We start from the raw sequence: 14,856 nt of genomic DNA, 5'->3' as shown, positions 1-14,856 counted from the left end.
CGGTGTTGCCAAAGGTCTCCGTTTGTGGCCGTTGAGACTGCAACACAACCCCGCAGATTCCAAACCAAAAAGTGTTTTCAAATGTCTCCGGTTTAGGGGCTCTGAAACGCCACAGCAGGGGAAATGCGAGGTGTAAACATAGCAAAGGATATTCTTTTTTAAACCAAAACGTAGCAATGTAAATGTAGACTGATACAGCCTTTTATCAAACACTTTACTGTTATGAACCCCTATCAGTGTCAATGCGCTCATATTCTGGCTCAAAAGATGTACAGTGCTGGGATAAAGCACCCAGCGCATGTCCCTTCCCTTCTGCTTTTGGGGCTTAGCGCAGAGAAATACAAACAAGCCAAAGAGTGTTTCCCCCTATCCCAGAATAGAGAGGCACTGTAGCCAGACCTATCTCCACAGCGCTGACAAAGTGCTGGCCCCTCATACGAACATGTCTTGCTCCGTTCTTCATTGAAATGAACAGGGTGCGAGATCTAGGGTGATTGCATTAGAACTTCCATGCCAGGTAAATGCCAACGTCTAGGTTTGTCAATAAAAATGTGTATTCTGGGGTGACCTCTAGCTCACCCAGTAGAGTATGTGCCCCATGTAGGCTGAGTCCTTGGCAGTGGCCGCTGGATCGAATCCTACTCTCGGCCCGTTGTTGCATGTCGCCCCCCCCTCTCTCTCCCCTTTCCTGTATTTAAACTGTCCAGTCAATAAAAGCCCAAAAAATAATCTTAAAAAAATAAATAGTGTATTCTCCAAGCCCAAGCTGAAACACAATCATCAGGGTTGTTTTCTTAGATGTAAGAAAGTAATCCAGAGCCAAGAAAACACACAGAAAATTAAACTTGTGTTTGCGTCTGTTCATTCGCCTTTAAGTCATGAACAAATATATGAAAGGCCAGGGGCAAATTCTACATGTATGCGTGTACATTTGCTGCCTATAACAAGAAACAAAATTAAGAAAAAAGAAGGAATTTATATAGTTTTTGTATCAGAATTTTACGTTGAGATGATTCTTTTTTTGATTTTAACACAACATATACTCCCGTTTAAAAGTTTGTATAAAAACAGTATAGTTCAGACACCAAATGTGTGTGATTGGTAATACTGCATCATTTTGAGTGTTAATTGTAAAAACAATTTATTTTTTGTATCTGTCAAAGCCACAAACACATGTTCTTGGGTTTCTTGAAAGGCACTATATAAATAAAAGTTATTATTATATTATCATAAGGACATTTTTCCTCGCCACTGTTGCACCAAATGCTTGCTTTTGGGGGGGGTCTAGTGTGGTCTAGACCTACTCTATCTGTAAAGTGTCCTGTGTACCTGCATCTCCTCCATTGCCTTCTGAGTTCAAGTCATTTTCTCTTTCATTTTCTCACGTTATCCCATTATCTCTCTCATTTGTTCATGCTCTCTTTCACATTCTCCCAGCCTTTCTATCAATTACTTTATTTTCGCCCTTTGGTTATGCTCCTATTCGCACAGCGCTGGCAAACTACAGCACCCGCTACAAAGTGTGACGATGGGAGCACACGGCACCCTGCATAAACTCTATGCCCTGCTCTCCCTCCCTCCCTCCCTCCCTCGAGCACCCTAATTTCCAAGAATGAGCCGAGAGATCCATGTCTAAACAGTGGAAAGAATAAAAAGTCGGCTAATGCAACCTCATTACGTAAATGCTCTCTGTTCTTATGAGCTCTGACCACAACTGTAAATGGCATGAGCAAACTATGGCCAATAGCGTGCTGTGGAACCCTGCTTATGTCTATCATCAGACGGCATTAACAGAAAGCACAACTGAGGTCCACTAGAGGGCTAGTGGAAGGCAACCGAAAGGTGAAACAATAAAGGAGAGGAAATGGTACTCCTGCTGGAAAAGCTAGCTTTTTAGGGGGGTGGGGAATTATCTGTGTCTGTTTCCACAAAAGAGACTCAACAAAAGGGTGTGCTCCTTATCATAACTCACCTATGACGCAGAAAGGCTTCCTGGCAAAGCGAAGTCGTCCCTGCCATCCTCTGTAGCGACAGCAGCATCCCGCCGACCAGATACGGATGATGTACTCCATCCCAAACACCACAATCATCACAAACTCCTGTTCAAAAAGACAGAAGCAATAGCTGTTTTGGCAGTGTGTTCGTAACGGTTAAAGGAGATACTAATGTTATTTTCCAGGCATTATATGTTAGTCATTACTTGTCAGTGTGGATTACAAATAGGCCTACATTATCATGTATTTTTATACATATCATTAACGCAATGTTGTTCTCGTTAAAATGAACGCCAGGTTGACAAAGTATTTTATCTGATGCGTCTGTTAATGTGCACACATTGATTCAGCTCCCATTAGATAAAAACAGTGATGCAATTAGTGCAGTGCAATTTTCAATTGAAATTGTAGCAGCAGGTGCAATCATGTGCAGTAAAAGCTCGCCTAAAAAAGTGACCTCCCCTTTCAGTTATAGGCTTTTGAAAAATATGTTGAGTCATACTAAGAGTTTTTTTTAAAAGCATTTTTGCTCTTGTTGCCACTAGTAACTCCTTTACGTAAAGTTTCCGTAAAGTTTCCATATTAAGGATAATTAACAAGGACACTGACATATCTCATCTTCAAGATGGTCTCCGTAGCATGAGTAATTAGTATGACCGATGGTTACTAAAATGAAATCCAGATAAATGTAAACATTCACACACTGTGAATTCGAATGATAATAGTTAATTATACAGTTGGAGATTTGGTGATTTAGCAAGTGGAAGTGGAAAAGGATATAGGTGTAGTGGTTGATAGTTCACTTGAATTTCACATGCACATTTCAGAAAAGAATTATAAAAACAAACTCTATGCTGGCATTTTTTTTCAATGTATGCAAGGAAATATTTTTACCATTATAAAAATCCTTGGTGAGATCTCATCTTGAATTTGCAAGTTCAGTCTGGTGTCCTTATAAATTAAAATATATAAAACAATTAAGAAAGTTCAGAAGAGCTACTGAACTAATTCTTGGTCTGAAAGAGAGGTCATATAAGGTGAGGTTAAAATGTTTACAATTACCAACTTGCATACAGCAGACACAGAGGAGACATAATTGAGGTCGATAAGCTTGTTCACAGAACATATGATATCATAGCCGGGCCAGTCATCCACTTTTGGAATAATAGGTATGATTTAAAAGGGAACTCATAAAATGATTCCCACTAAAGTGTTGCTCTGAAAAGAGAGAAAAAAAACCTTCACACTTTGTGCAGTAAAAGCATAGAACGAGCTTCCAGAAAATGTAGTGCAGGCTCCTTCAGTTAACTCTTTAAAAAATAGATACATTCTGGTCAACATGTATATTTTGGGATTTTTTTTGTTGTATAGTTTGTTTGTTTGTTTGTTTGTTGTAGTTTTAGTGTTAATTACAGTAAATCTCATTAAATGTCATGTCTAGTCTACCATTGAAACGTACAAATGGTGGGTATTTACATGCTGATTTCAGTCATTTCAGATAAATTTTACTAACTTTAGGCCCAAAAAGTAAAACATTTAGTATTTACCCAACACAATGTTATTCATGGCAGTGTTGAGAAGGCTTAGAAACAGCAGTTAGACCAAATATATTTTTTATTGAAAATACAATTGAACAGTTAACTGCACACTGTATGAAAAATGTAAGGTTTAAGCACACTTGACAACAATGTTTTGTAATTAGATAAATGCAGTTAAAAGAGTAAAAAGTACAATATTTCTATTTGCAGAAGTGTATCATACAATGGAAGTACTCAAGTAAAGCAAGTCCCCTAAAATTGAACCATTAAAAATGGTACTTAAGACAGTATTTGAGTAAATGTAGCCTGCTTAGTTACTTTCCACCACTGTGGATGGATGGATGGATGGATGGATAGATGGATAGATAGATTTCTGAACTGCAATTTCTTGCTACTGATATATCGGCCAAGCCCATTTATTGGCGAGGCTCTAGTTTGAGGGGGGTAAGGGAATAAGGGAAAAGGTATGGAAATAAGAACTACGGGGAAAATTTATGACAAAGGAAAACAGCATGAACTTGTTGATAGAATATGCCTTGTGGCCAGTGCTGTAATGTAACAAAGTACAAATACTTTGTTACTGTACTTAAGTAGAATTTTCACGTATCTGTACTTTACTTAGTTATTTATATTTCTGGAAATGTTCACTTTTACTCCACTATATATCATAAATATAATGTATACTTCTACTCCTCTACATTTCCCCTAAGCTTCTTCGTTACTCGTTACTTGCAGGAAATGTTTTCTTATGTTGGAGTGAACAAAAAATTCAAATTCTGTTTCTGTTTTTCTCTTTATTGATGTCAGACTTTGAATTTGATGTTTAAGAAGGTGTGGTAACCCTGAATATTATGCTTCACTATGAGGAAGCCACAATAAAGTTCATCAAAAAAGTTTTTTTTTTTTACTTCTAATAGTTAAGTACATTTAATATCGTAAAATTACTTTTGATTCTGAATTACAGTACATTTCTGTACTTTTTACTCAAGTAATGCTCTAAAAGGTGACTTTAATTTCTACCAAAGTCATTTTCTGGTAAGATACTTGTACTTTTACTCAAGTATTGCTTTCAAGTACTTTATACAAGACTGCTTGTGGCTGATGGTTGTCAAGTTTCGTACCAGAATGAGGAGGCAGTAGGAGGAGAAGACCTGATGATCCGGGATGGTTGAGAACACAGAGAGGACCAGGCAGCTGAAGACCAAGATGAACCTAAACAGAACAACAGAAAAACAAAAGAGAATCATAAATACAACATACGATTGGAATCAAACAAGATGACATCAATGGTCTGACCTCTGAAACCACCACGCTAATCGGCAGATCAAATCTCAAATTCCAAAACATCATTTCCACTGGTCACAAATGTGCTGTGGATCATAGAAATGTCCACGAAAGTGGAATTGTCGGCTGTATTTTCCTCTGTGACAAACTCTTGAACCCAATCTGGCACTGAAGGGCCGAGCAGAACACCAATAACCTGGCAGCACAATCACAGAACTTATTTCCTCTCCGCAGTGAACCACGAGGCCGCCTATTATTCAATTTCCTGAGATATCAAGTTAATCATGCTTGTTTGTGTAACACAATTTGCAAATAACAAGCAGTGAAACTGCGGCTATTGGAAAACAAGCAACATCTGACCATTTCCACACTCTGACTGTCGCTCCCTCCGCCAGGAAACCGTAGCCTTCCATTTTCATAACCATAACATGTTTTTTTTCCATCACATAGATCTTCCAAAAACACGTCGTTGTCTGAAATAGGAACCTGGGGTTTAGAGTTACGGTGGCTCTTGATGCTAAACAGTAAGAGCACATCTGTGTTCTATCATCTCAGATCTCCTCTTAAGCCTGCTGGAGAAAGACCGGTTGACATGCTGTGTGTGTACTTTTCATGGAGAGGCTTTAGTAGAGCACACATTGATATTTCTCAGTCATGTCCTGCTTCATGTCTGTATAGTTACACGTTAATAATTCAAACTGCAGACCTTTCGCTAAGCTCTTACCTTTATGCGCCTAAATTTGTGATTTCAAAAAGTAAGGGGGAATTTCCCTCTCAGGCAAATGGTGTTGCAATAGGCTGGTGTGTGTCACCGAAAGACCAACAACATTATGTGCAAAGCCAGTGGTAAAGGGACAGGAAAGGTGGAGCTAATTAAAAATAATGAGCTGTCTGGGTGGTACCTCAACCAGTCATGTATTAGAACTTTGTCTGTACATTTTCAGTTCATCACAGAGATCCAACAGCTATCTGAGCTAGAGGCCGCCCCGGGACTGTGTGAATTCTGAGTGTAGATGTATGCACTATGTGGTGCCCCCAAGAATTTCACTGAAAAAAACACGTTTTAGTAACGTTAACTGTGTCCTTGTTTCGGACACCATTCACGGCTATCGGTCATATCCGGACACATCCGCTCTGACGCAGTTTTCGGTCTTTTCACATTGCTTTTCCTGGTCGATCTCCCCCAAAAGTGCAAATAGAAGTAATTTACACACATCTAAGCATCTCCATGCGAATTTTCATATATGTACATAGACATTTACATGTCTAATTAGTATGTAAAAGTGACTGATCAGAGAAAGCAGTAGGAAGGCTTGGGCGACTCTCAGGTGGCGGTATACCTTTGTATAAAGTGGAAATCAAGAAGCTTTAACTGCATCATTTGGACTTGTACAAGCAGGCCATTTTATTGTGAAGAACAGAAGTACGTTATTGGTGTGTTGACAACATTAATGTTCATTTGGGAAACTTGTTAATATATTTAACACCCTGGGAAAAAAAACAGCAGTGCGGGGAGATAGGGGAGTCCGAGTATGGCCATGGGTAGCGCACAGCCTTTCACCGTGATTGGCTTCCTTTTTCCTTTTGACTCTTACAAAGACAAAGCTAAAGTAAATGGTTAAAATTACATTCCATTAGAAAGGGAATAAGTTACACTTTAGTTTTACACCATTAAATTAACTGAAAACTTTACAAGATCATTTATTTCACGGTATGTATTTTTTACATACCATCGCTGCCGGGCGAAAACCTTGAATTTCCAAAATTGTTGCTTAGGAAATGAATAAAGGCTAATTGGAAAACATTTTATCTATTTACCTCAAAAGAAGTCAGATGAAATCGCCTCATCACTGTTTAAGTATCTCGCTCTTTAGGTGCTAAATGCTCCACTATGTTCACCAAAGGAAGTCTTTCAGCTTTAAAATCTGGGATTCTAGTGTTTGAAAGGCATCTGTGTGAAAATGGTGGGTGTGCAGAGTGGGTCTGTGTCCCATTGTATAGGACTGTGCTGTTCTGACCCCAGTCAGGCCCTCTTTGGCATTCAGAGAGCCAAAAATGGAGGTCAAACTTTCCACAGCCTCTAGGAAGGTTGCTGTCCAGGGTGCGAATTTTCAGGCAGAATACGTGGGATTTCCCCTTTCTGGTCTACATATCCCTGCCTCTGCTAAATTATTTTTATCCCTGGTGGGAACAAAATGTACCCCCCCCCCCTCAAAGTGATCAATGCTACTTCACCAATAGACCATATATTATATACCTAAAATAGAAGTATTTTAAACTAAGTAGGGCTGTAACGTGAACAGTCTATAGTGACATAGAACAATTAAATCAGACCAGCAGTTGCTGGTTGTATTTAGCCGCTACAGAGCTCCGGGACGTCGGCTACCAGCAGCAGTTGTTTAGCCGCCAATAGGTGACTGTGAGCCGGCTACAGGCACCGCCAGATGATGCTCCTTTCAGGGGCCATGTAGGCGCATGGAGTTTAGCCAGAAAAAGTTAGCGTCATGTGGCGCTGACAGTTAAGTTTATGCATCAAAACGACTGGTTAAGTTTAGGAAAAAGATCATGGTTTGGATTTAAACACTCCCGAGGAAAGAATGATTGTTTCCTGGCTGAAAGTATTTTGTTTTTGTTGCGAAGTGAATTCCGCTCTCCGACTTGAAAGCGCTGTGTTTTATGTTGACACTACTTTGTGCTATTTCATTTTGAGATTTTCCATTGAGTATTGATGTGCATAAATACGTGTTTTGGCATGGCTGGCCCTATATCCATGGTATTGAAAGGGGGGTTTAATTCTTGCATGTTTTGTTTTGTTGTGCATGATCAAAAAACATCTCTGCTTTTTTTAACAAATTGCATCCTGGTGATGTCATTATTTTTTTGACCCATACGTTCTCTTCTTGCTCTGTCTCATGGCTCAGAGAGCTGATAGACGTTCGGAGGGAAATTAATGCATTAAGTATCAAAAGTTTGCTCTGTTGACATTTCCAAAGATTTGAATAATGTGATTTTGATTGGAGGAAAACATCTAGTGACAAGCATTGTGGTGCTGTCATCTGAAAAGCAAGCTCCTTGTCACGGGCCCACCTACGCCTCTCACACTTACAACGTTGTCAGACCGAAAATTACAGAGTGACAATCAAATCCCTTCATCCATAGCCAAACTCGTGTTCCCATTTTGAATATATTTACTTTAAAAGCGGGTAGAGAATGACTGAAAAGCACCCTGATAGCTTCATTAAGCTCTCAACGAAGTTCACTAATTAATCCCACAAACTAGAGTTCTCAACCGGCCTTGGTCCCTGTGTGTCATAATGCCCTACGCTCATAGGCGTCAGAATTCATCTGGAGTGTCGCGCCGCACTTCCAGCAGAGTGATCGCGCTTAACCTTTCAAACAGCCGTGGCTGAAAATTAAGCTGGCTTACACCACACACACACACACACACACACACACACACACACACACACACACACACACACACACACCATGAACACCCTCGCAAAAGCAACATCCCTTCCACCCACTCACCTTTTTAAAATTCACCAGCCACCCCTGCTCACATATGAACAGAAAGACCCAGCCCCACTGAACCAGTGGTAAGTGCTGCTCTGATTTGCATAATTTAATTGATTTGTTTGGAAAATGGGTTGTAGTGTTTGACTAATTCAAGTAACACACACTGCAACAGCGTATGTAGAATTTGATTGGTGGATACAAACAGTGTCTGTGTAAGGTATGAATTTGACTTGTGTTTTTTTATTTCTACAATGAACCAACAAGACAAAAATCAAGAGAAAATCAACGCAGGGTTCCCCCTATTGCAAGCCTGGTGGCCACCAGGCCTAAAATGCCCCCCACCAGGCCTAAGCCACTGGTTTTATTACTGGATAATGTATTTTTAAGACATTTTTTAAGCTACAGTTACAGTGGGACAGCTCTGTTGAAAACTTAAACGTAGTCATATTTTCAAAACTCCAGTTCGCTTTCAGCACTGACTTAATGTAGGGCCCTATGTAATCTGTTTTATAGCTTTTTTTAAATTCTCAATTTCACGATTCCATCCTGGATTCTGTTATCACAGAAACTATTGGGCTCTACATTAATGCTGCCATCAATCTATGACTGGTCCCAGCCGGGGCCTCGTCAAAAAAAGATCACTGGGCTAAACAACCTTTACTGGGGGAAACCCTGCAATGCAAACTCTAGACCAGACTGACAAAGTGCACAGTTTAAGGGACTATTATTCTGACAGTCATCAAAAAGGGGGTTCTGTTGACTCTTAGTTGTGTGTTAATCCTTAAGCCCAGTTCAGACCAAAGAGTCGCGACGAGACGAGTTGAAACTTGCAACTTCTTGCAACGAGCTGGTCTGCAGCGTTCTGAAACCTGCCAGTTCACACCAATGAGACGAGACGAGACGGTGTATCATCTCCATTAGGGTTGGGCGGTAATACGGTATACCGGTATACGGTCTTAAAAATAGCAACGGTATCAGTTTCAATACCGTCATTAAAAAAAATGCAATGCACTTATATAGGAGACAAGGATTAAATATTAAATATAATTTATGTAATTATGTGTGGTGACAGTGTGGAGGAGAAAGTGTTTTTTTTGTAAGTTGTTATGTTATTATTGTTTCAGTATTAGTGTTTGGTATTCAGTTTCTGAACGGTGCACAAGCCAACAGTTTGGTGACGCCGTCTGAGCCTTACGTCATAATTTTTAATTAGTCACGGTAATACCGTATACTGCGGTAAAATAGGGAGGAGGTTTGACGGTATCAAAATTTGGAGACCGCCCAACCCTAATCTCCATAGCAACCACTCTTTGCACTTCTGTCCTAACTTCCGACTTTTAGGCTTTTTTGTAGCTGGATATATCATTTGTTACATCTATATATGAATGTGGATACCGTTAGTGATAGTGAGATGCTTGCTACAGCTGAATTTCTAGTGATGAATCAGCAAAAACAGGTTTTATTTCTCTGATTCAGTCACTCTCTACCTCTCTCCACCATATAACGTTACCGTGCTTTCGGGCAGTCGTTGAAGCTCCGTCTAAAACGCTACAATTTCTACCAGCTGTTTGTAACATTAAAATAAAATGGATCATTTCATTTCTATAGTTTATAGCTGAATTATCTATTAGCTGTTGAAACAGGTGACGTCTCTTACGTTCTAAAACCAGCCTCTGCGACTCGACAGGCTGAGTCGCAGCGACACCATCAGCTGGTTTGAGTCGAGCTGAAGCTTGAGCTTCAGACCGCTGCAACTTTTCCCTGCAACGTTCTAAAACTGTTTCGTCGCAAATCTTTGGTCTGAACTGGGCTTTAGAGAATGGACTTCCCGTCTGGCAACCACTGGAGATTGTATACATGATCCGGTTTAAATCGATCTAAAATAAAAAACCGTAATAGCTATAGAATTCATTCCTTTTTGCAGCAAAAAGCTAAGGCTTCTGTCTTTAGCATCATTACATTGTATACTCGTGATCACACTATCACATTACGTGACGTCCGGTGCAAAACCGCGTGACACCATTCTACTGCAGGTGAAACTATCAAAACGTCTTAACACTCTGCTCATAAACATGAGCATATTTCAAAAAAGTACACATAGTTCAAACAAGTTATGGAGTGTTAACAAATATTTTATTCATGTTTCTACATTTACAAATCTTTTGGATCAATATGTTTTGTGTGTTTTATTTAGTACACTTTTATTTAAAAAAAAACATCTCAAATGGTTGTATTTTTTTTATTCATGACACAATTTTATAGTTTTATTAATTTAATATAATAATTTAATTTATCGACTAATATAACCTTTTAGCTTAGGTTGAACTGATTTTGGGGATATGAAGCATTTGAAGATGCTACGAGAAATGACATCACAGGGCGCCTGGGTAGCTCACCTGGTAGAACGTGCGCCCCATGTACAAAGGCTCAGTCCTTTCCGCAGCGGCTGCAGATTCAATTCCGACCTGCAGCTCTTTGCTGTATGTCATTCCCCCTCTCTCTCCCCTTTCACATGTCCAGCTGTCCTGTGTAATAAAGCCCCCCCCAAAAAAATCTTAAAAAAAAAAAAAAAAAATGACATCACAATAAGCAAAAATACCAATGTAGGCACTGGCGGAGCATTTCTATTGTAGAGTTCAAAGGGTTATTTGGGTCACAGAGCAGTAATAGACAGATGATGCTGTGATGATAAGATCTGATTGGCCAGGTGTTACAGAAGACGCTGTCGCTCACATGACCTGTAGATCTATGTTCTCTGATGCTATCCATGGTCCTGAAACCAAGTTCTCTGCTGGTTGTTGAGCCATCATAAAGTTTTGCTTTCACTGTACTCCATCATGGTATTTTATTTGGGTTGATATGAAAGCAGATATTAAATTGTCTATGTCTTTGAAAGGAAGCTTCCTTTCTTATAACACTGCCATTTAAACTGAGCTGCGTCTCTCCAAACCACATTATACTATCCCTGCCAGTTAGTATACCAGAAATTAATGGACTTTATGCTATAATGGACTTAGTTTAATTATTTTCCGGCGTGAACACTAGGGCTGCAACTAACGATTATTCTCACGGTCAATCAATCTGTCAATTAGTTTTTTTTCCAATTAATCAATTAAAGGGCACTTATGTGGCTCAATCGCCGGATGTCTCTCTCCTTCCTTTCGCTCGCTGTGTGTCACCGTTCTCAAAATCCCTTTGCTTCAGGAAACAACAAACATGGAGCTAGCAAGCTACACACTAAAAATTGCAAGTTTTGAAGAAAATTTGGATCGTGCAACAGGGCAGGTCTGCTTGGTTCTTTCGGAGAATGATTGTAAAGATTTACAAAGAATATGTTTAGGGCATTTACTCTCTTCTTTTACGGGGTGCAAATATTCCACCACAACAGGTTCCTTCCCGAGACTATTTTGGAGAGTGCAAAACGATGCAGTCTTAAGACGCCAGATGCTCACCAACACATCCGCTTGGTAGAGAGGGAGGGGAACATGTTTTTAGTGGTGGGGGAAACCCACGCAGACACGGGGAGAACATGCAAACTCCACACAGAAAGGCCCAGGACGATCAGGGTTAGAACCTGCTACCTTCTTGCTGTAAGGCCACAGTGCTAACCACTGGGCCACCATGCAGCTTTTTAAAACTCCGGGCCCCCTCTAGGAGGTGTGCCCCACAGTTTGGGAACCCCTGTCGTAGACCATGTCATTAGATATGGGTCAGAGTTCATCGCCTGGTGAAGGGGTTCAGTGTACTCGTACGCTTCACCAAAAGATACCATTCTCAAGTGCCATAGCTGGCTGAAGACATAATCAAAACTGACCGTTTTTTCACTTTACTTCTTAAAGAAAGCTGAGCCGGGGGAACAGGGGAAGTGTGTGTCACGTTAATGTCAGCTCTGCGTTATACTTAGTAACTTTATGAGGAGACAAGAAATATAAAGTGAAACCTAAAACCTCATAAAAGGATTGTTCGGGGTCATAAAAGTAGTTGTGTCTGTCAGCCTTTTGGACGTCTGTCGTTGCTGTTAGTACATTTGCAGAGTGCGTCTGCTATTGTTTACTTGTCCAGGTTCTGTATAGATTGTATTACTAGCAGCGGTGGAATATTACTAAGTACATTTACTCAAGTACTGTACTTACGTACAAATTTGAGGTACTTGTACTTTACTTGACTCTTCTCTTTTCATGCCACTTTCTACTTCTACTCTGCTACATTTCAGTGGAAGTCTAAGTCTCAGAGAGAAATATCAAGTGTACTTTTAACTCCACTACATTAATCTGACAGCTTTAGTTACTAGTTACTTTACACATTAAGATTTTTGCAAACAAAACACATGTAGTTTATAAAATACGACATTTTATTATCAATGAAACTACCCAAAACCATAACGACCTACAAATACAGATGAAATGATTAGTCGATTAAACACTAGTTGAGTGACAGAACAGTTTGGATCGTTTCTAGTTTCTAAAATGTAAGGGTTTTTCTGCATTGAGTACTTTTACTTTTAATACTTTAAGTGCATTTTCCTGATGACACATACTTTTACTCAAGTAATATTTTCAATGCAGGACTTTTACTTGTAATAGAGTATTTTTACAGTGTGGTATTAGTACTTTTACTTACGTAAAGGATCTGAATACTTTTACCATACCTTCCACCACTGATTATTAGATTGTTGAACATCATTTAAATAACATTTATGTTGTTATGAGAGTTTAATGATTTCTGATTTTCATTTTTAGCTTTAGGTTTCAAGTCTGAGGACCTTAGACTTTTCAAATGGGTAACACTTTATTTTAAGGTGCGTAATAAGCAGTAATTAACAGTAAAACACATTTAATACCTTATATATGGTTTTAAACACAAATAAGTCCATATAACTGTTAATTAACTCACAAGTAACATTTATTATTGGTTATAGGGCACTATGGCCTTTTATTAGAAATGTGTTAATGGTTTATATACCTGTAATAAACAATAAGATGTTTTATTAACATTCATTTTACTTCATAATGTCAATTACAGGTATATAAGCCATTAACATGTTTCTAATAAGAGCCTGCAAGTGTCTTATAAGCAATAATGTTAATTGTGCTTTAATTAACACTCTATGGGCGTATTTATGTTTATAAGGATCTTATAAGGTCTTATAAGTGTCCTAATAATGTTAAAATGCTTTCAAATGCTGGTCGATTAGCTCAAAAATACAAAGTATTCAAACTCAATTATCTTGAAGATCATGTGTCGTGGTCATCAGCCGTTATCACTACTGTAGGTCCAAAGAATTCAACATCATCCATAAAAACGTCATCAACATAATGACACACAGCAGTCTGTCTGCCTCCTTTCATGGCGACTGTGACTCAGAGACATAGCCTTCTCTGTGAGGTCATGTACTTGCATTCCTCCATGCCATGCATTTCATCTCTCAAAGCGTTCTTTACATTCGGCCTGACAAAAAGTTTTGGCCTTTTTCCAACAGCGACAGACCCTCTCAGTGTACCCAGCGCATTTCAGAGGCTTACATGGTAGAGGAGATTTAAGAGACGTGTCATAAGCTGTCAGATTGTTATCACTTGTGTTTAAATAGTGCAATTACATTTCCTCTCTTTACACTCCTTTAGCACAGTCACACACGTAAGCACAAACACTCTAAATCTGCAAGACAGCATGTGTGCGCATGTGTTCTGTGCATCAGCTGTTATAAGCCAAAGTGCTGACAGTGAGCCGGGGGAAAAGAGTGGGACCCGTAAAGCTCACTGCCATGAGACCCAAGACGCTAGATCCATAATTCACCTAGCTCTGTGAAAGGTTGAGCCAGGGATGTACTCTGTATTTTGTCAACTGGTTTTGGGGGGGGTAGGGGGGGGTTGTGTTTCTCCTTCCCCAATACGCTGATGTTATGCATCTGAGTCTGCAAGAGGTATTGAAAGAGAGAGGAGAATAATCAGAATGTGTTTGGGGAGATTAGACAGAGTGTAAATGAACTTGCAAAGTTGGCTCAAAGAGGGAGCGGGAGCGCGGATTTTCACGACATCTCTCCATTGATACAGTGAGGTGTTTAGGAGGAGTCATGTGGGCGCCTTTGTTGCTGTGTGAGGCTTTTAGCTTTTGTACGGTGTTTGGAAGAATGGCACCGTTTCGATAACACAGGCAACACACACTACTGTGGAAATAACGCATTCATGTGCATCCAGCATAGCAGAAGGATTTCCAAACGGTTACTGCTAAGTTAAGAATTACAAACACTATAACTTGAATAATACATATTTTTGATGACGTCCTGTTTTGCGGTGGGGCTGCCGTTTTGTTTATTTCTGGGTTAAGGAAAGGAAGTTCTCTCCACCACAATGAAAGGTTTGACATTTTTGGAAAAATAGGAAAGTCAACACATGACAGGCATCTTGTCGACTGCCAAGATTTTTTTTTTTGCTCATCTTCTACTTTGTAGACAGAGAGCTTCCTTTTTACGTCATTTCATTTTATTTTTTGTGGTTTGTAACTAAGCACAGGGTTTGCTATTT

At 39.5% G+C, this 14,856-nt stretch overlaps 1 protein-coding gene across 17 annotated transcripts in view; it reads right to left on the bottom strand.

Annotated features, from left to right (window-relative positions):
- The window catches only part of LOC116039680 (potassium voltage-gated channel subfamily KQT member 5-like), a 181,489-nt gene that overhangs the window by 45,791 nt on the left and 120,842 nt on the right, over window positions 1-14,856 (bottom strand). For 9 of the 17 annotated variants that reach the window (XM_036000731.1, XM_036000735.1, XM_036000729.1 and 6 more), the window contains exons 2-3: window positions 4,654-4,744; window positions 1,973-2,099 (exon numbers count right to left, since the gene is read on the bottom strand). In XM_036000731.1, the coding sequence (XP_035856624.1) occupies window positions 1,973-2,099; window positions 4,654-4,744 (218 nt within the window). Of the gene's footprint in view, window positions 1-1,972; window positions 2,100-2,888; window positions 2,946-4,653; window positions 4,745-14,856 lie in introns of all 17 variants that reach the window. The other 8 variants (XM_036000728.1, XM_036000726.1, XM_036000732.1 and 5 more) reach the window with 1 other exon arrangement.

This window comes from Sander lucioperca, chromosome 4 (genome assembly GCF_008315115.2).
Source record: "Sander lucioperca isolate FBNREF2018 chromosome 4, SLUC_FBN_1.2, whole genome shotgun sequence".
Lineage (NCBI taxonomy): Eukaryota > Metazoa > Chordata > Actinopteri > Perciformes > Percidae > Sander > Sander lucioperca.
The sequence above is the reverse complement of the archived record's forward strand: the minus strand, read 5'-3'. Positions and strand labels throughout refer to the sequence as shown.